This window comes from Gouania willdenowi, chromosome 12 (assembly GCF_900634775.1).
Source record: "Gouania willdenowi chromosome 12, fGouWil2.1, whole genome shotgun sequence".
In the NCBI taxonomy this organism is placed as follows: Eukaryota; Metazoa; Chordata; class Actinopteri; order Blenniiformes; family Gobiesocidae; genus Gouania; species Gouania willdenowi.
The window spans coordinates 8,060,595-8,083,646 of record NC_041055.1 but is presented as its reverse complement, the minus strand read 5'-3'; the positions used below and the strand labels follow the sequence as shown (position 1 = coordinate 8,083,646).

Here is a 23,052-nt window from a genome sequence, read left to right as displayed (position 1 = left end):
CACAGTTTATTTTCTTACTTTTATTCCACCTGACTTATAAACCAGTAGACTGAACAGATTCATTCTGATCGACTTGGTCCCGCCCTTTTACAGAAACTGTCTTTAAGAGCAGCATTTGTTGAGAAAAATGCAAATTTCAGCCCATTCTCACTTCTCTCCCTTTTGATTGTGTTTAGTCTTGTTTTTATCATTAATATTATGATTAATATTCGTATAATACAGGCTTCACATGTGGAGCTTTCCCACTTAACTAAACCAGCATCCAGACATGCGTTAATCTGAGTTTCCTAAATACAGAGGGCGGGGGGGGGGGATTGCTGAGTGGGTCCTAACCCAGACCTTCCCCCTAAACAAGCCACAATACAGAACTCACTCACACATGCTGTCCCTTAGAGGAAAAAAAAAGACTAAAGTAGCACAAATTGTGCAGCTGTTTGTACGTAAATGTGTCTGTGGGGCATTTAGATAATCAAATGTAACTCTGAATTCATGTATATTATATATCGTTTTTTTTAGATAAAAATATCGAGATGAGTTTTGGTCAATAATGCCCAGCCCTAATTCACACTACCAAGGGAAACCTTCTCCACAGCCCAAGTCCAGTGGATTATTTGTGATGACATCACATAGAAAAATTATCATCAGTGTAGGGGAAGCGTCCACACCATGGCCCATCACCGTTTCTCGCTATAGGCGGAAAATGCACTTGCAAAGTTCCCCATGAGCCACTAGGGAGCCCTAAACACAGCCATCAGGTATTGTGGGAATAATTGATGGGTACCCATCATGCAGTACTTTATGGTTGGAGCCATTACACACCCTGGTAGATAACAGGGTGGACCTGCTCGCCCATTATAGTCCCCACCCTGCTCCTGAACCAGTAGCAGGTTGTGGACTATAATATGTTGTAGAGCGGCGCATTTCCTCAAGACAAAGGCTGACAGAATAAACCTGGCCTATTGCACAGAAAGCTTTGGTAGTGCATGTAAAACATATATAGATCCATTAATCAAATTACAAAAGAGAGCATTAAGAAACACACATAAAGTGGAATTCCGGGCACCTACTAACAAACTGTTTAAAAAACCTAGAACAATACAACTTATGAATATAGTAAGGTATAGTACCAGTAAGTGTTAGAGATTTTATTCCGAGTAAGAAATAAAAGCCTTCTTTTAGGTATTATATCACTTATTAAACAAAGAGAAGGAATGCATGATTTAAGAGGGGTTTATATTTTTGAATAAAGTAAATTAAGAACAAATGCTAAAAGAACATTAATCTTGAGGTTACACTAAGTCCATGAGTTAACTGTCTAAGTTGAAAAATTATTTAAAACACCTATTGAAACATAAGTTGATAAACTGATAAATTACGCTGTTATTGAGTTGTTTCTATTGTGTTTTTTTTATATCATTCTGTTTGAGGAGGGGCTCCGATAAGCAGTTACTGCTTCAGCTTAATCCATTTTTGGTTGTTAAAATGAATGTTTATTCTTTGTATTATATTGTATATGTTTGAAGACAGCCAGGAACAAATAAAAAATATTTATCTATCGATCTATCTATAAAAGTAAAAGAGTAGATTACAGAGCAGTTATTAATCTGGGTTCAATCGAACCCCAGGGGTTCATTGAGAAAATATAATTCTAACAACAATAAAAGTGAGCACAAACCTACACTAATACAACATGGCAACACCTTTATACCAAAGTTCAACAGTTCAAATCAGCGGAGAATCAAAAACACAAAAACTGAAACCATATCACAGTGCTTTAAATGCTGACTCAGCAAACACAGAGGTAAACAATCCACTGATACTGGTCAGAAGAAGTTTCTACCTCTTGGAGCGGCGTAGTCGAGAGCCGTTGAAGAAATGTGGCTTGTTAAAGTTGGACAGCACCATCCACAGACTGGGGTCCGACCCCGAGTCCACATCCTGCCACAGGGGCAGGTGGAAGAGCGGCTTGTGATGACCCAATGACGACGACGAGGAGCGATGCCTGTCCGAGTTTAGGAGTTCACTTCCCGCACTCTCCTGGGGTTCAAACCTGCGCTGCGTGGGCACATCTGCAGCCAGCTGTGGCATTAAAGCATCAGCACTTGGAGGACACGTCCTCCTCCTCCGTCCTCAGACAATAAAACAAGTCCAGAGTGTGTGATCCGGCTTTGTTGAGAATAGGACACCTCGCATCAGCTGACTTTTTGTTTTCCCGTCTCAGTGCGACTGCACACAGTGGCCACGCTCCCCTCGCTCAACATGCTTAGTATCATGTAACAGGCAGCTACCACTTCCCATCCTGAGCAGGGGGGTGTGAGACAGACGGCGCTGCATCATCGGCAGATACTGCTGCTGCTGCTGCTCCCAGATCTCACACACACTACCCCCCCCCTCCAAAAGTGCAGCGGGTCACTGAAATAAAGCTTTAAGCACGTTTGAAACGGACGCTCTTTCAGACGCTGCGTTAAGTCCTTCCTTTGTTGTCCTAACCAGGAATCACCTCAACTGTTTGACCTTTGACCCTCTTTCAGTGCGACTTTATAAAACAGATAAGCAGCTCAACACAGATCAGCCCCCCCCCCCCCCCACACACACACACACACACACACACACACACACACACACACCTTTCTGTCAGCTCAGTGACAAATTAAACTTCGGACTTCAGTGTGAGCGCTGATAGTCAGCTGATCACATCAGCACCATGACATCACCTCCGAACATTAAAACCAATCAATGATCAAACGTTCCCTGCAGCCTTCAGGTTAGCACACACAGGTGGGATTTACGCACAGACGTTGGCTGCTGTGTCCTACAGTGGGAGGTGTGTGCGTCACTTTCACATCGCAGCTTCAAAACTCACACGTCTGCCTAAGACTCAAACTCGGGCAAAGATACAGAAAGGCCTTTAGAAAGAGCAGGGGAGCAAAGGCTGGCGTTGCAGTCTCACACCTATACGGTTTGCATGTTAGACAATAATCAATATATCAGTGTTTTTCAACCTTGGGGTCGCCTGGAAAGTCTAGTAATTGATAATAAAAAGAAAAAGAAAACCTGATTAACTTATTTTTTCAATTATTATTCTTTTTCAAATTAAAACACCACATCGTCTCAAACTGTATTCTATACTTTCACTTTGTAAAATAATTGTAGAAAGAAAGTTAAAAAAAAAGTCTCTGGGGTCACCATAAATTTACAATATTAAAGTGGGGTCACTCACGACCCAAATAAGGTTGGGAAACACGGCATTACCTGGTATGAGAGAGGATATTTCAATGCATCTAAGTCTAAAAACAAGTAAAGAAGTGAGGATAAAATCAATTGAATGAAAATAGAATCAAATATAATACTAATAAATACTAATAATAATTGAATTAAATAGAATTATAAAAAATAAAATAACGTGAAAACAATTAAATAAGTACCAATTAAAAACACTCATGAAGCTCAGGTGCACACAGTCGCTCCAGGCTGTAGTTCACCTGGTATACCTCACTTTAGGCGTGTCAAACTCAAGACCTGCGGACTGGCAAAGCATCCAATTCGACTCTTGGGATTATTTTGGGGAAGTGATAAACTGCAGGGAAAACACTGAACCTGGGCTAAAAATGAACTTTTCCCAACCTAAAGAACTATTAAAGGGAAATAAACACTCATTTATAGGTGGATGTGTTTTGGGATATTTCTGGTCTGGCCCACTTGAGATCAAACTAGTCCAACCCCTATCGTACATGTAGTGTGTGTGTGTGTGTGTGTGTGTGTGTGTGTGTGTGTGTGTGTGTGTGTGTGTGTGTGTGTGTGTGTGTGGGCGGAGGCGGAGGACAGGTTTCATCTGGGAACTCGATTAGATAGAAAACGCTAATGCAGGGAGAACATGCAAACTCCCTGCAGAAAGCTGAGGGTGTAAGTCCTCACAGTTCATCTTATTAAGATCATCCAATACAAAAAGTGGTGGTAAAAATATTAATACATTTAGAGAAAAAAAAAAATCAAAGGAGGACACTTTTCTATAACTGTTAGTCTATTGTGAGTTTGTGGAGTGTATTTGTTTGGTATAGGTTTAAAAAGACACTAAATAGGTGGTTCAAATACTGTCTGAGAAAGACCAGCAGCCTGATGATCCGTCAGGTTCTTCTCAGAGAGACCCGAGCAGAAACGTTAGTAGTGCACACTGCACAGCAAACGTCCTTGTGTAATCCTCTGCTGCTTCCTCTGACGGTCCCGGTCCCTCTCCCAACAGACCGCCCTGCTGTGACAGCCGTCGCTCTAATTATGGCGCTGCTCTGTTTCTTTGCTCCACATAAGACATGACCGTTTGCACGGTTCAAAGTCAAACTGGCAGAGGGCAGCGTGACAGCGGAGGGCCACGTTTGTGCCGACGTTACGCGTCAAATCTGGGTTACCCTCGTCCTACTTATCGTTTTATCAGTAGAACTCATCAAGACCTATTGATACACATAATATATTTGACCATGATAGTAAAAAAATCCATAATTTTATATTTTTTGCCAATTAAACTTAATTCATGTGAAAAAAAAACGTGCTTCAGTGAGCTAGTTAAGGTTACTGTGCAGTTCCAACTCAGTTTGAAAAGCCTTTTAATATCTATTGTATGTGCTGAATATTTTGGCACGTATGTGTTGTTCTTTTTTCCAAACTAAAATTACAGATATGTATCTGTTAAGCAGTGATTCTCAAACTGTACTTAATACCACAACAAAACACTTTTCAAGGGGCCTCTAATTCATTTGATCGGAGATAGCGGACGGAGATTACAGAATTCACTTACTGGAACTGAAATGACAATATTGTTATTGTTTTTATTTATAACAAAACCAAGCTGAAATTGCAATATGACGCTTAATATACCCTCACATGCATTTTTTTAAACAATATGAAGCAATTATAGGTAGGGATGTCCCGATCCGATATCAGCCAGAAAACAAATATCGGATTTTATCGGACTGCATCTAAAATCTCCAATATAAGCGCTCCGATAAGTTTTTGTTGTTTTTGGCCCCGCCCTCAGTGGTTCCCACCATATACTGACAGTAAAAAATAACTGAAGTGAACTTGAACTGCTGACTATTGTTCTCTGTTTGAGTAACATCACTTGATCAAGCCTTTCTAACATTCCACACTACAATAATAAGTAATAAACGTATGTTTGATTCGTGATGATATCATATCGTATTGATATCGGACAATACGCAAGGTGGCAATATTGGTATCGTATCGGAAGTAAAAAAGTTGTATCAGGACATCCCTAATTATAGGCAATTTGTCTGGTGGGAAAAGTCTTGCTAGGAAATCTAGCGATAAGACGGTCTTCCCCTGCTTAAAACAGCTAAAAATAACCATGTTATGGATTTATGGGAAATCACCATAAGAATGAAGTAAAAACACTTCAATAAAGAAACCATCAGGTGACTGGGGGCGTGGCCAGCCTGACAGAAATGCCAAGTTGGCCACGCCCAAAAATAACTCATAAGGAGACATCAAAGCCTTTACTCTCCTCCCTTAAACAGTGCCTTTCCAACGCGAATCAAAAGACCCTTACATCGCCATCTTTAACTTTTCCTGTTTTTTTAGTGGTACCAAAAGCAGCACACGTTGGCATTTGGTACAAAAAAGCTGCTAAATGACCTAAAAAGCAGGCTGCATGCTTCACTCCATAGAAATCAATGGGATGTTTACAGTCAGTGGGGGAAAGTGACATCTTCATTCACTTGGTTTCAAAATAGCGGAACATGGGCTCGAAAACTGTTAAAGGTCCCATATCCTGCTATTTTTCACCAATCTCCATTTGTTCTAAGAACCCCAAAAACATAGTATTTGAGGTTTATTCTCTGAGTCACTGAGCAACTCTACACAAACAGGCTGATATGCGGCCTACTTATGCATATTCATGAGTGGGTGTGTCTATAGATGGGACACTGACTTCCTCCTCCCCACACAATGACGTAGGGACAGAGGACGGCCCACCCTCCTCCCACCCACTCCGTAGCCGAGCTCATGCTGCTTTATAAACACGAGACAGAGCGTGGGGGCGGGGCGTTCACCGGTACATACATAAACTGATGAAAATATATACATAGCACCTGGCTGATATGCTCACCTTCGTGGGCGTGTCTGTTTACATTACAATCATGGCAGAGAGCTTCCTGGAGGCGCGGCTTCTCCAGCTCAGTGCCGCGTCAAATTCGTCATCAAAGTGGGAACGCATCATCAAATTGGAGCGAGGTGTTTGGGCTCACCCTGTAGCAAGAAAGGAGCAAATCACACTCTAACTAATGATTGAGGGAAACACTTTGGGCATGTGTATGAAGCCCAAATAGCACTTTTATCATGTTTAAAGCACAGAAAAGTTCATTTAGCGTAACATGGGCCCTTTAAGTGGTCCCACTTTTAACAGTTAATAAAATGAATATGGTGCAAAATAACGCATTTTGTTGGGCATAGATCTTGTATTCAGTACGTTTCAAGATGCGAACATCAATAGATCTGATACAATCGATCTGAAGCTGAGGACGCTCAGACACTGACTGTAACCAACAAACTGAGCCCTGATGGAAAACCATTACCGCCCTGTGCTGTGAGAATCCTGCCAGGATTCAGACGGATTCAGACGATTCCTTACTTTGATGTATCGCAAATACCACAAATCCTGCTTAGCACATGAAAGAGGAGCATAAACCCCTGAACAGAGCGGGACAGGATGGGGGAAGGGGTGACACCATCTACGTTATATAACCATGTGTTCTTTCAAGGTCACTTCAATGGCAGATGAGTTTTTTTTTTTTGTCCAGGGAGGGCACACACCTTTAAACACTGTGATCACGGTATGAAACATGCATTTGTCCAACAGGTCAGCGACGCACACAAAGCAGCCATGAGAGAAGAGCTCATGCTTACCTCCAGAAATGGAAAGCGTGCAGCGGGCTGCACGGGCTGCATGGACTAGTGGGAGTTGGACTCAAGCTTCGAGGAGTTAAGCTGCAAGTTAAATGGAGTGTCGTGAATATTTGTCTTCACACTGGGACAGAAAACCCTGAAAATACAGCTCTTTCACACACACAAACACACAAGCAGCATTCTGAGGCATCTGCGTGGCTCTGCAGTGTTAATTTGACCCTGAACTGTACTTTAAAATACTCCCCAAAGCCCACAGTGGGGACGGAATAACCACGGCAACCACTGTTAGATATTGTGCTTTATGACATCACGCTCTTCTATTGAACTCTACACTGCAGCATGTAGAGGTCAAACAGAGGTCAGGAAGTTTTACTGCAGTGACCTTTGGAAGATCATCAAGCTTACCTATGACCATCCAGATATTTAATTACAATTCAGAGCAATGTTTAACTGAGCATCTAAATGTCAATGGCTAAAGTTATAGATTGTATTAGGGTCGTCTGACATTAGCACAGCTGCTTGATGATGGCTTTGTACTTTGGTGGCACAGGTTTTGCATGTTCTCCCTCTGTGTGAATGGATTACTTTCCACAGTTTAAAACATGTATACAGTGCTTAACTATTTTATTAAGTAAGGATTATGCCACAGCTGTCCTAAATTAACAGCATTGGTAATTACCAAAATCACATTTTATGTTTCTGCAATGGTTAATTCACCAATATGTAGAAGCACCTTAATAAAAATAATATTAATAGTGCTAAAATATCATTATTATTGTTATCCTTTCATTTTCAAATTTATTGACTTACAAACAACTGAAAAAATATTAAAGCACATTATTATTTATTGATTAACATGTCAAATTATAGCAATTTACGTGCATTCCTGAACAGAAATATGTTTTTTAGTGTTTGAATGTTACGCTACCGGTGAGCCTCTCAAATTTGAGTATGAAAAGAACTATTTGGTTTGTTATTTGCTAAACAATTTTAGTCTTAAAAAGCTTTTTTAAAAAAATCTATAATAATTATGTTTTCTTGTTTTTAGGCTCCATTAAAAAAAAGTCTTAAAAAAAAAAAAAAGCAAAAAAACGCACTACCAGCATTGTTTGCATTTTCAATTTTAATCAAATTACAATAAAGGATTTCAACATTTATTATGATCTAATTAAAAACAAAATAAAATACAGAATATTTATATTTTGCCTTTTCTTTCTAAACAAGGGCCACAAAGAAGCAAATACATTTTTTAAACAAAAAAAAGTTAATTTATTTCAATAAAAAATTAGACTTGCGTTAGAAACCTCATCATCATTATGAATTCATTCATTATCTCAAATCCATCATTGGGCTTCACATTGGGGACCCTTTTTTTCTCTTTGTCCAATCTGGGACCTTAGATGACATCTGTTGATGGTTCAATGTGAGAGATACAATCACTGGGTGACAAAAACCCGCAGTTATTACATATGAACACATTTTGTTATTGAAATTTGACACATTCAGCTTCACTGGAGTTTATCATTTTTCATATATATATATATTTCTTTCTTTTTTAAATCTATTTTAGCAGTTTTACCACGATACATTGTTATAGAATATATCTGAATTTAATAGAGCTGCATTATATAAAGGTGGAGGCTAATGCCTTCTGTAAAGTATGCACATTAGAACATGATTGTACTATTAGAGTAGCTTTTGCTCATTTAAAGTATGAAACCAGAAATCAGTGACCCACTTTAACAGATTTGTTGCATTAAAATAAGAAAAAAATAATAAAGATGTAACTGTTTAATTCTTATGGGTTTAGGGTTTAAGGGTGATGTTTGCAGACGCTACCAAGTTAAAACAGTATCTTAAGGATACAGTTTAAAGTCATTTCAGGGCAAGATCAGGACTCCACAGATCCCTTTTTAATGAGCACTGGCTACAATAACAGAGTTTGTGTAAATGAGGGGTAAGAAAATAAGCTTAATGAAAGGTTTTCTTTTTTTTTCTCCATTTCTTGCAAAGGATTTAAAGCAAATGCAACCCAGTTAATGATCTGCCCAATTACTGCAGACTCAAATCCTCCAGTGGAGGAAACCACAGCAAATGCCTCGCTGACCCAAATACAAAATGCATCATGACAGCGGCTGTAAAGAAAAAAGGGGGAAAGCTGGCATCCCAGATTCCCACCTTATTGATCACGAGCCACGTCTTGCCTGATAGGTGTGTGTGTGTGTGTGTGAGAGGAGTGTGACAATCAAAGCATTTAAACGCATGCTGCAGCAGTGACACCTTATCTGTCCACCCATCACTAAGAGAGCTTCTGATTCCGAGCTGGGAAAAGATCTGGCATGAGACCTCCTGCTGCAGATGCTTCTGCAGCTGCTGCTAATGCTAATGCTGAGAAGCAGCAACAACATGACACGGAGACGGATGGAGGCACCACACTGCAGAGGAGCTGCCATCCTGAGAGGAGAATGGAGGAGAATACTCACTCTAGCGTCAGCCCAGGGATCCTCAGCCTCTCCCGCTGGGCTTTCATGGCTCAACTGTGCTCCTTTGCTCTATTGTGGTCATGATACGCGCACACGCTGCCTGCTGCCCCCCCCCCTCATGCACTGACAAAGAGACAAACCCGGCCAACACAGTGCAGCGACACGGCTCAGTCTCTGCTCTCCCCTCTCTGTGGGGGAGGAGGGGTGGTGGCAGGAAGAGAGGGCTACGGCACTTGTTTTGGTCCTTCCACCTTCAGGCTGTCAATTGGGATCCACAGGCGCCTGCGGAGGGCAAGGAGGAAGGACAATACCTCTATTCCCCTCCCCTAATACACGCCCCCTGCTCCCTCAAACACGTTTGCTCAAGTTGCCCCCCCACTCCGCTTGCTAATGTGACGACCAGTCACACCAGCAGCCGACTGGTGACGATCGCAATTAGATCAGACGCACACGTGCAGCGTGCAGTCACCCTGCAAACAGGAGGTGCGCACTCTGCGATGTAGAGTCACCTCGGGCAAAAGGATGATGTCATCCTTTTAAAAAAAAAAAAAGCATACTGCACCACAAACTGATCGCCATAGAAACAGCAAACCAAAACAAACAAACAAGGTGCCCAACCTTTCAGGCGACAGAACACATATAGTTAGGGATGGGACGATATACAAAGTTCACAAGACGATACAACACACAATAATAGTATGGGACAAAATTCTTTAAGGCACTTTAAAAAAAACAACTATGCTTTTATTTGACTAACTCTAGACATACATACGTAGTCTGATTACGACCTTTTCAATCAAAGTGAATATAAAATATAAAATAAACAATAACATAAATAAGAGCAGTTTTTCCAACGAGCAACTCTGCAAATCGAACGCAAAAACAGAGACTGAATTCATGCCAGTCTCCAAATAAAACCAAAATTATGACATCATGACTTGACATTCTTAAAAAAATGCATAATAATAATATTTTTTTTCAAGAATATTAGCATGTCTACATCTTCTGGCAGTAACTGAAACCTTTTGAAATGGCTGTGTTTGAAATGTCATACTAACATGCTAATCATAGCAAGTCTGACGTCAAAATGAGTATGTAGTGAGTATGGAAAGATCGAGTAGGTGAGAAATACCAGGATGTGTACTATACCGGGACATTCTCGAAGTATGCACGGTGTGCACACCAGTCATACTAAACCGCCCCATGATGCATTGCGAGCAGAATTGTCCTGGAACCAGCTTCAAGCTAAATATCGAACATCCCCTTTTCAAAACAAAAGCATCTCTTCTTGTCTAGTCTTCCATTAGTTTTTTAAATAATAGTGCTCTTGTTTTGAAGTTAACCTGAAGTTTTGTCAGTAGCACAATAGAGGGTGTCCAAAAATCTTTTTTTTATGGATCAAATGACCACATGATATTGCACTTGGTCACTTTCTCGCTTAAAATGCTTTCAGAACTTTAAAAGGTGGAGAATTAACAGAGATAGTTAGCCTCAGTGTGCATCAGGTTTTTGCCAAAATGCATCTTGGGAAATTTGAAAGTATCCTTCAGTGGGAACAGTCATCATCCTAATCATCCTAACCATTACTTATAGTATATAGTAGACAGTAATGCTCATTTAGTTTGTAGTGCATAGTACAGAGTATGCCATTTCAAACACAGCCTATGTCTCCTGCAGTTGAAAAAACAATCGATTGGGACAGATTTAGCAGAGATGGAAATGCTTGACTGGTTTACAGCTGAACGTTGTGTTGTGTTGTGTTGTGTTGTGTTGTGTTGTGTTGTGTTGTGTTGTGTTGTGTTGTGTTGTGTTGTGTTGTGTTGTGTTGTGTTGTGTTGTGTTGTGTTGTGTTTATATATAAGGAGTTTTTTTGCAAAAGCAGATGACCCTATTTTGAGAACCAGGGTGCTTTCTTGATTTAGTTCAGGTGATATGAGTCAACTCAAAGTTGAGTGGCTTTGACCAATGAGAGGATGTCACCTCTCAAATGTCACTCAACTCTGAATCGACTTGAATCACCTGAACTAAATCATGAAAAAACTATTCCTTTATATATATATATACGCATATGTACACACACACATATATATATATATATATTCTGCTGTGACAAACATTTCCTCAATATGAAACCAATAAAGTACCATCTTATCTTAAAAAAATCTAGCCCTCTAAGCTAAACTTAAGTTGGCCGATATCATGTTGACTGTACCGTTAAAGGGATCCAGCACTGTTTTGGCCAAAAATCTTTGAAATGTACTTATTAAAAGACCTATGCATAACAAAAAACATTATTATTCACCATATTCATTTTATTGCCTTTTAAAAATTACTTTACAGTTTTAGAGCCTGCGTTCCACCATCTTGAAATCATGTCACACAGCCCCACTCCCATTGTTTTTTATTGGGAGTAAAGCCTTCAGCCTGCTTTTTAGATCATTGAATCAGTTTTTTTCGGTCACAATGCCAATTTGTGCTGCTTTTGGTTGCTCTAAAGAAACAGAAAAAGTTAAAGATGCAGATGTAAACATTGTTTGTTTACCAAAAGAGGATAAAAACAGTTGTGACCCCAAAGAAAAAAATCTGTGACCAAAGGGAGCAACAATTCCACCTCTGCGGTTTCATAGTAGACAATGAAGCAGAGAGGAAGCGCTCTCCAAAGGGACCTTTACTCTCCCTTAAACAGTGGAGAAACCCTTTAATAGAATGAAAGCTAATTTAAAGTGACGGACGGGCCAAAGACATGAGATATTCTGTTTGCTGAAGTTCTTAGACAAAGCCTAAAACACGCCTTCGCACATAAAACACGGGTAGCGACGTTTGCTACATTATTGTAGCTCACTTGATTAACCCTTTTTGTGAGAATTCTGACTCATCTGTTTTCTACGTTGGCCACAGTTACATGATGGTTTTTAATTTGGAAATAACTATTCTAAAGTAAATAATTCTTTGCGACAGGACGAGCATATGCAGAACAACCGGAATTAATTTAAAGTGGAATTAAACATTTACAAGATCGAGGAATTATTCCATTCAAAATAAAAATCAGAATAAACCAGCCACTTAATTCAGAATGGATATTTTCATTCGGAATTAGGTGTTTACAAGGTCAGTTTAAAGTGGATTTCACTTTTGTTCTGAATTAAAGGGGAATTAAAGCTCTCATGTAAACGTGGCCAATGATCTGTGTGTGATCATGTGTGTCTGTGGTGGAGTTGGGACCAGTTTGTGTGATCCTCGTGTTACATCCGATATGATCTGTGCAAGGGTCATAAGTGTCACGTGACCCCCAGAAGGAGAAGTGGTTAAAAAAGATGAGTAGATGAGTTGATGAGTCTTTGCTGCAGTTGATTTTCCGAGCTGTTGCCATTCAGGAATATCACTCCATAAATGGCCGTCCAAAACTTCATCTGCAGCTAATGAGCCAGACAACACATGCTAAACTGAATGTAACTAAATCTGCGTCAACAGGTTCTTCTTTCAAAGCCCACAGGATCACAGGTTTCACAACATCCCCTCGAATCAAAGCGCAACAGGACGTGTGCATGTGCTGACGCCGAGAAACCAGATCAGGATCTGACATAATGGCCAACAAATGAAACGAGTCCATGTCAGGCCATCGTTCAACTGGCTCTGGCTGAAGACTTCCAGCTATTAAGTTTGGTCTATAAATAGCTTCTCGCCATGTCTCATCTACAATGAATCACATTGAAAACAAGTTCTGATAAGCCTGTGAAATGGTGCGTCCGTCACTGCTGGGCTCCACAAAATGAATTACAATCATAAATCCATGTGAAGGGGAAGTGAGTGGGAAACGTGTGTGTGTCAGGCCTTCTGTTAATGGCGTTCCATGTGCAGTAGGTGGCTCTCTGTCACTGGAAAAGCTCCCTGTGTGCTGTGGGATCTGAAGCAACACTGAGCCTCACACTCACAGCGATAGCCTGTGATTGCACATAATTATCACCAACTATATTAACACGTTTTACACTGTTTCTATTACCGTCCGTGCGTAAGAACTCAATAATAACAGTTCACTTATAAAGTGAACCATGTGAGTGTGTAGTTTAATCAGAGGTGACGTGAAAACAGAAGCCTTCATTACTTCATTAGTCACACTTCCATAGAGCAGCGGTTCTCAAACTGGGGTCCGAGGAGCCGTAGCTTGTGGGTCTATGAAATAATAATAATAAAAACCACTATTATTTATGTTGTATCATGACCAAAGTGTATAACTATGTCACTGTGAAGTAGGGCTGGGTGATATATCAAATTTTCGATTTTGGCGATATAGAAAATTACAATATCGCCTATATCGATATATATATTTTCATAGCATATTTTGTTTTAAAATACTTGTTTTACGAGTCGCTGCTTTCACTACTTCTCAGAACAGCATGAAAAACAGCCGTTGGATGGATTTCTGAGTGCGTCATAACCCAGACCTTTCCCTAAACATCCACACTAAAGACTTGCTCACTCACACATGCTGCCTCTTACAGGAGAAAAAGCCAAAAGTGGCACATATTTTCATATTGCAGCTGTTTGTTAATAAATGTGTCTGTGTGGCATTTTGCATCAGAAATTTTAACCCTGATTTGTCTTTCTGGCCAAAATTCATTTGGATTAACATTATTGAGATTTATATTGTATATTGCCATTTTGAAAAAAAATATGAATGAATTTTGGTCCATATGGCCCAGCCCTACGTGAAGTGCGATGGATGTCTTAATGAATATAAAATCGTGAAAAAAATAAAATAAAATAAATAATAAATGTCTACATATTTGGTTTATTGGTGACACTAAACACATACATTTTATGTTATATAGAAGACTAGTACAGGTACTATTTAAATTCATTTCTACTCCCAAGATGTTGTAAATATTGATGTTGAATGGTTCAAACAATAAATCATTCCTATGATATTAAGGAGTACAAATGGCAGTAAATTGTGTTCAATTGATTCAAGGTCCTTGAAAGACGTTGAAAGGATCGTAAAAGTTCAAAAAGCCCAGCCCTAGAAGAGAGTAGACCTGGAACTAAAAACGTTCACACAAACTGTTTTTAACACCATTGGTGGAACTTTGCATTAAAATTCTTCTTGATTCCAGAAAGTTAATTTTCTTTTCTTTTTGAATAATACGTTATGGTTTAATTCATTCAAACCACTTTTTTCAGGAAATTTACTTTGATCTCCTTGGTGGGATCAAAGTAAATCTCCTGAAAAAAGTTGTTTGAATAAATGAAACCTTAACATAGAATTCTTGGCTCAATTATTCAGGACAGAGGATCGTACCTGATCTAAGGGTAGTAAGTGGTTTCCAAACATTTTAATAATTTGGACTACTCTTCTTGAAATCTTAAAAAAACAACAAAATTACACACTAACCATTTCTTTATGAACTCACTGAGTGCCATTCACAACTATAGACGGGAATTGATTCAGTAACGTGGAGTGCCATTCACGTCTATAGACGTGAATTGTGTTTTTCGGCTGGGGTTGCTAGGAGACAGTGTGACGAAGCTCTCTGGTGAATATCTAACTTGTACAATGATGTAGTGACCAACTGGTGCCATGTAGGTGGCAGCAGCGCACCTTTGGATGAGAGATCACCCGTGATGGGCAGAGCTCAGAGGGAGAGGAAATGAGTTTACGAGACAGAAAATGGCGCTACGAGAGTTGATGCTGAAGTTCACAGCAGCACACACTAGACCAGAGCCTGTGTGGACCTAAGTGGACTATTGAGAGTGTCGCAATGGTGAGATAAAACGATCAAAAAAATGGGGCAAGCCCTGACACTCATCATGTCTGGGAGGAGGAGGAAGTTGTGTGTGTGGAGAATGAAGGGGGGGAGACTTGGAGGAAGGCTAAAATACAGTAAGAAATCCATTCAATTCTGAACTAGATATCAAAATAATAATAATGTTGCCATCAAAAGCCCTATCAGTGTTGTTTTTGTAGTTTTATAGAAGTAAACCAATGTTGAGGTGCCCCTAAAGCAAAAAAAATAAATTGCTACAAAGTCATCGACAGATTTTTTCAGAAAAAGCAGTTTTTAATTCAGTTTTTTGTCACAAATTGGTGATTTGTTCTGAATCTTGCCTCAATTCAACTGCTGATTACAGAAGAACGAAACAAGCTAGAAACAAAATTATTTTTTCTGATGAAAGTAGAAAGTCTAATTTTTCAGATTTCATATTGTCATAGGACAAAATATTCTGTGGGTCTTTAAAAATTAGTCAACATGCTCTAAAACGGCTGGCACTGAGGGGGTAGAAATTTTGAAAATGGCTGGCACTGAAACAGTTAATAAAGTGTTTCTCATGCCGAGAACCCAAAAACAAAGCCTATCAAAGGTCAGTCAGTCTGACATTTACTCAAATGTACATGAAAATATAAACGTTAACCTATGATGACATATACATATGATCCTAGAGAGAAATATCTATTTTTTTTAATATTGTCATGAATCAATATTTTCCCCACTCTTGGTGTCACGGTCCCAAAACCTGCAGGTTTACTTTACTTTATTGCTATTTCCTTTTCAGGAGGTGAATGCAGTCATATTGTGTCATATTTCAGATTTCTGTGGTTTTTGCCCACCTATTTATAGAAATAAAATTATTTAAATGGGTGATATGGTGTCAAAACACAAATGTGAGAATATTCAGTCCGACGTTGCAATTTCTGCTTGATTTTTTTAAAAATAAAACACTACAGAAAAATTAATAAAAATATGGCTATTTCCATTACAGGAAGTTCATTTCCTAATTTTTGTCCATTTTCTGCCCTAAACATGGATCACATCTACAAGTGTCCATTACACCAATTACCATGAATAGCTCCATGCACTCCTCGGCTGGATTGTATTTGTGTGTGAAAGCAGAATAGAAGAGCGATGACCCACTGAGGATGCTTGTATTTGGGTGAAGTAATCAGGAACGCAGAAACAAGCAGTAACAGCTGTGCTTAGGTTTTCCCCTCAGAGTCTGTGGCAGAAAATGAAACCTTAAAACTATAAATGTTTCAGAGGCCCATCAGTACCAGGAAGGTGGAGGGTGTACTACAACAGTTTAAAGGCTGGGATACACTGTGTTAAGCTCACGATTCATGTTCTCACACTGTACGAACCGACACTCTGACACGATCTGACTGCTCACACTGTACGTTCATACGTCACACGCCGGGCTCTTGTTTCCGGAAATGTACCCGGAAGTTGAGAGACACTTGCAAATCTCAGCAAAAAGAGCTTTAAAAAAGAAAAGGTGGGGATGTGATGCACCAGGAACTGTCTGGACAGGTGTGGGCAGTACGGTCTGTCCATTTTACAGCGGTCCAATGGTGTTCACTAGGGATGTTGAAAAAAATTGATTCGGCGATATATCGTGCTATTACGTCGCACGATTCTCGATTCCAAATGCATCCTTATTTTTTAATTAATTTTTTTATTCAACCAGGAAAGTCTTTTCCACTGCAGGAGACATTGTAACTGCACAAAGAAGTGCTCTGAAACCTGGGCATGTTGACCAGCTTGTGTTTTTTCAATAAAATCTAAAAAAAAAAATCTCAATAATCGTTTTATACTTTAATATCGGAATATATCTCACCATATCATATCTTGACCTATGTATCACCAAATGCCAGGCAATACACACCCCTAGTGTTCGCGCAGGCGCAACGTGAGCGTTTGAGGTTAGCGGGTCCGTGGCACTGCTTCAACAGTGCGATACCCTCACGAGGAGCGACCAGAATTTCAAACATGATACGATTGCTGATCGGGACCTGGTCGTGAGGTGTTAATCGCTTCTCGTGACCCCACGTATACTACACGATGCACGACACACGATTTAGCAGAGACTCGGCCTGATCCCAAAAGAAGACACAATGGGCCAAAAATCGCACAGTGTATGCCAGCCTTTATGGTTGTTCAAAATAAGAGCCTGTGGCAAAAAATGTAACATTCAAACTAAAATTGTTTCAGAGCCCCAGCCCCATCAAAACCAGGATGCTGGATAGTTTTACAGAACCAAAAAAATAACAAGATGTGCTTTAAATTTGTTGTGTAGCTAAGTGTGACTAATAGAGTGGCCAGACTGCCAATTTCTCTTGTTGAACCATAAAGCTTCAATTTGGATTTGGATTTTGATTTTCAGTTATAAAGTGATTAAAAATAAAAAATGGTGCCAGTGCAAAACAAATTGTGGCTCTGTGTTATGTTTATGAGAGATTTGGAAGATTACTCACAGGCTGCCTCTTCTGGGAAGACTTAGCTCCTTCTGTAAAGAAAAAGAAGACATTTTTCATCAATTTCAACAACCACAATCTCATTTTCTATTGTCTTTATATCCATTTTATGCAAAAAAGCGAGACAAACGATGCTATGGTGGATGTAAAGCCACAGAACTTGAGAATACAGCAACCCTTTCAGCATTCCTCGTGGAGCTGTAGTAAATCTTTTGGAAAACTTCAAAAACCATGAACATATGGAGCAGATTTGTAACGGTGACATCCAGAATGTGACATGGGGGGGAATGAGATTCACTTCAACAATCTAACAGCTCCACATTGGATGTGTTCACACATAAGTAGTGTTTCATAACATTTTTTAATCAAAACATGTAAATGTGATGCTGATTTTCTTGGAAGTGCAATGGATATTTCCTGCATTTAAACCCACCTCAGTGAGTGCTTTTATTTTCCATCTGATGCAGATTAGGAAGAAACGATTGCACATTTCAATCTAATGTTGCTAATGCTAGCATTCATTCATCTGGATGTTGGGAGGAAACCGGATAATATGCCATCTCCACATTTATTTATACATCATTAATTTGTGCTTATACTTAAATTGTGTTTATATTTTCTTTCTTAATATATATACATTTCCTTTTTTTTTCTTACTATTTCTGATTTTTTTTTTTTTTTTTTCCCTAGAAACCGAGACTTCCAACCACAATTTCCTTGTGTGTCTGCAAAACATATGTACAATGATAATAAAAGGATTGTGATTATGATTCACAGTTATCCACCCTGGGGCTTGAAACCAACGAAGGTAACCACTACATCACTGTGCCACCCCTGATTCTGACAAAAAGATGAAAAATGGCCTTTGCATTCCCAAGACAATACGAGAAGCTGTATTAGAAAGCATATTTTTAAAAGTAGTGAATAAATGTGATTTTCAGAAACATGGAAAACATTATTCACTGATTTAGGGTTGCCATATTCAACATTTCTAGGAAGAAATAGTTACAGTATTATTCTCCATCATATCACATGTGAAACAGTCACTGACACAAACTTATTTTATTTAGTTTGTCTGTTACAAATTACAGTCTGGTAATTTTGTTACACAAACCAAAGTTTTGGGAAACTTGTTATCTTCAAGCAACATTTTCCAGTGATTTTTGGTACTGTAATGCTAAATTTGAGTCATTCACTGAATCCAGGTTCTTTGTCGTCACTCATTGATCTGGTTGATTGAACGATTTATGAACAGTTTAATTGGATCATTTGAGTCCTCGCTGTTTCCAAAGAGTCTGATACCCGAGTCCTTATTCCCAATTGTTTGAGTCCCCACTATTGGGGGATGATTGGTGATTGAAGGATTCTGTCTGTGAATCAATTCAACTGAATCATCAACTGAATTATTGTGAGTCATTTAATGCAGTGGTTCTTAACATTTTCAGCCCGAGACCCCAAAATAAAGGTTCCAGAGACCAGGGACCCCCACTGTACCTGAAGGTGGTTGAACACAGACATGAACATTGAAGAACAGTCATGTGGAGACAGGGCCATCTATAAGGGGGAATAAAGGGGGGAGATTTTTGGGGTCCATCCATAAAGTCAGTAAAATGACGGTCCATTGTTCTATGACTCTGTTATAACCACATTTATTTATTGATCTGACTATATCCACTGTTATCCAGGAAGTTTATTATTATTTGCACCATAGTATATAGTCATCTTAAAGATGTAAATCATTTTTTTTTTTTAAATCAGAAATTAAATGGGTTACAAGTGACAAAAAATGGTGGAAAAGTGGTGAAATGAGATTTAAAAAACACAGAAATTGGTTAAAAGTTACAAATTAAAGTGGCCAAAGATGGACAGAAAAAGGGGTAAAAAAAATTCAAGGCGTTCAAATTCAGTGTCAATGTTGGAACAATTCCTTTAAAATGGCAAATATTGGGCATGAAAAATCGTGAATGTAGTTTAATTGGCAAAAAAAAAAGCATGATATTTGGTGAAAAGCGGTTAAAAGTGACAATAATGGCTTAACCTAAGGAACATTAGGTGGGAAAGTGGTGGAAAGGGTTTATAAGTGCTGAAAATGTCTTGAAAGTGGAAAAAATGTGCAGAAAAGGCGTTGAAATTTGATGGAGAAATGACTGAAATGCGAATAATGCAGCAAAAATGTATTAAAATGAGCAAAAATATAAAGAGAAAAAGAGATAAAAATAAGTACATTTGGTATAGTTTGTGTACATTTGTGATTTCTGTAACTAATTTCTTTAAGTTGAGTTGATCACAGAGGACAGACCCACAAATACTCATAAATAAATGTATTGGTATTTAAAGCTACTATGCAAAGCAGTCGTACATAATCATCCCATTATGGCATTTGCGACTACTCTAAGCCACTTTGAGCTCATGCCAGCCATGGAGTCGCACAAAGGTCAGTAGAAACTGTGTGCACTCAAACACTCCAGCAAACAAACAATACCCTCATTGATTTCTGGTGGGATTATGTGCCCTGCATTGCTCATTACTTAGAGCATAAATCTACTTAAAAACAAATGCCTGTGACAAGTCAGCAAACAATCCCAAGCATTGCTCAAATGTTGGAGATAAGCAACTTTTTTCCCCCGAAACAAGTGAAACTGTAAAAAAGAAAAAGGAAAATCACTGTGTGAATTAAGAAATGATTTAGGCCATAGAAATAACTATAAATATATTGCTGGCCACCTATTAACTTTGAAATAATACATTTGACAAGGTCACGAATAGTGTCCTCAGAGTAAACACAAACTTTCTGCGTTGCAAAACATGTACGAGTACAAGCACTGTACATTGGAATGTCAACTTTTTTTTTGAAAAGAAGTAACAAATAAGCCAAAGAAGGCTTGTAGTTTCTGTTTTAATAGGAAATTGTTATAGTGTCCTTTCTGCCTTAGATATCTTGAATAATAAACTCCAAATAATGCAAAAACCATTGTTTTCTATATTAAAAGCTTTTTGGGGGCATATAGAAATATCCAAGTTACTCTTGGGTTGCTCAAAAGACTGGCAGGTGACTCTTTGGTTCATTTGATAATTCAATAAGGGTCAGGTTAACTAGGCCAATAGGCAACTCTTTGGCGATTTAATCAACCTACACAACACCCTCTGGTCGTATTATAGGCTGATAGGCAATTCTTAGGTCATTCAATAAACCAATAGGCAACTCTTTGATAATTAAATCAACCAATGCAAGACTCTTTGGTTGAAAAAAAGCCTATAGGCAAATTTTGGGTCGATGGATAAGCACATGGGAGACTCTTGTCTTTTAATTAACCGATACGAGACTATTCGATTATTTGATAGGCCGATAAGGCCAATAGGTGACTCTTTGTTCATTTAATCAACTGATATGAGATGTTTTGGTCGTTTGATAGAGCAATATGTGACTTATTGATACTAACATAGATCAGTGGGTGACCAGAAGCCAGGTCAAGGGTTCTAATGATTCTACATTGTTACAACTATATCGATCAGAGCTGGCTGATATTTTGTGTGAAAAGAAAACTAAAGAAACAGATACAGAATTCAACAATTCAAAGATGAGACAAATCATTGGTAATCTGTAAGTCATTTACCATTTCATGCTATGGCTTTCTACCATAAAAATTGCTCTAAACTTCACTTTGATGGAGCAGTGTTGACAGATGCTCCATTTTCACTTTAATGTGCAAGTCTTGAGCATATTTACCACCAACAAATGTGCTGTTTTGCTGCTTTTCCAAATATAAAAGACATTACATTAAAATTCAGCAGAGAGCATATGAGAGCTGCCACCGACGATAAGATAAAAGACATCGGACTACAAATGATGTTTTTCTCAAGCTACAGCATGTGGTGATGCATCACCGCCACAAAGACGCTCATGCAAGTCACGGATTGACACCCGCCACCATCATCAATGTTAACATAATGCTTCATTCCCCCCAGATTTACACTGTGAGAGCATAATTACATAAGATTCCTGTGGAGCATTTAATTTCACTCAAGCAAAAGATTCACAGTTTGATCATGTCAAGTTCTCAGCCCTAATTTGCTTTGTTCGGCTGCCACAGATCCAATTGATTTGATCATTGAAGAATTTGTTATCCATCAATGGCCTGATAAGAGTCGGGGGCCCTTATTAGAAACAGATCAGTTGTAGAGTTGATCCGTATTGGCTGCTATAGTCAGCAGAACAAGAGCTAAGCCCCATGTTCCCTTTCCTATCAATGAAGGCTTAAAGTCTGGATTCCGCCTACAGAAAGACCAAGAGATGATATTTTCCTTCACAGACACAAGTCACGCAGTCAACGTAACTTTTATTAGAAAAGAAGAATGCATTGCCAATGTATGCGGTGATATACTCTCGACATTCCAGCATGTAATTGTACCTCACACCTCTGGAAACATTTCCATAGAGTAACATAAATTTCCTTTGACGATGCGCCTGCGTATGCTTTTGATGCTTGACCCAGTTGACACCTTTCTAAGTAAGCAAAGCCGGTGCAGGCAGAGGAGGTTTACTTCCAACAGGAAATGTATTCTGAAAGCTCTGCGTGACAGGATTTTAATAAAAGGAAGCGGCACGGCTCATCCTAATTCAAGATTACCTCCAACTATCGTTCGGTTTTGCATTTGTCTCAAAATTGCATTTCCATGTACAAATAAAGGCGCTTTGACCTAAAAGACATTGGGAAATCAAACAAAGGCCCCTATTGGATAAATAACAGCTTTTTTTATTTGATGATTATGTAAAACTACAAACCAAGTCACACAGACTGCAGAAAGTGGAGATAATGAACTAAGCATGCATTTAAGGATAGTAAGATTTGTGAAACTAACTCTATAGAGTCAAACTTCTACACCTTAAGCCGTTTTAGACAATACTATAAAAACGATTACCTTTTTTTTTTTTTCAGACTATAAGGCGCACTTAAAATCCTTTAATTTTCTCAAAAATGCGCCTTATAATCAGGTGCGCCTTACGTATGAAATTAATATGTCAAAATGTTTTACTACAACTTTGGTAAACTATGAAGCTGCACCGCTTGATGGATTTTTGGCGCTTCAGGGCTACCGTAGTCAGGCTCGTGGAGTGATATGTACCAGTACTGTGCTTCAAGATACTGAACTGAAAAAGTGAGTGTAATGTTCTATATTTTATGTGTTAAACCTGAACAATGTTGAGAGTTATTGTTAATGAGTTGAATAAAGTTTGACTTATCTAACTATTTTGTTTCGCTTAATGAGCCTTAATAATAATAATAATAATAATTAAAGCCGCGAGCGGCGTCATAGGTTCCGATGAAACGGCCGGGGGCGGTAACCCACGGTCACGTATACCACTGTTTTGGGAATTGGCCTGAGCAAATTAGGTGTAAATTGGTGTAA

General features: G+C 38.9%; 1 protein-coding gene across 11 annotated transcripts in view; it reads right to left on the bottom strand.

The window, feature by feature from the left end:
* mast4 (microtubule associated serine/threonine kinase family member 4) overlaps positions 1–23,052 on the bottom strand; it is a 172,802-nt gene that overhangs the window by 44,095 nt on the left and 105,655 nt on the right. For 6 of the 11 annotated variants that reach the window (XM_028463618.1, XM_028463619.1, XM_028463620.1 and 3 more), the window contains one exon: positions 17,644–17,675. In XM_028463618.1, coding sequence (XP_028319419.1) covers positions 17,644–17,675 — 32 coding nt within the window. Of the gene's footprint in view, positions 1–1,840; positions 2,288–6,915; positions 6,997–9,398; positions 9,684–17,643; positions 17,676–23,052 lie in introns of those variants that run through there. The other 5 variants (XM_028463625.1, XM_028463626.1, XM_028463629.1 and 2 more) reach the window with 4 other exon arrangements.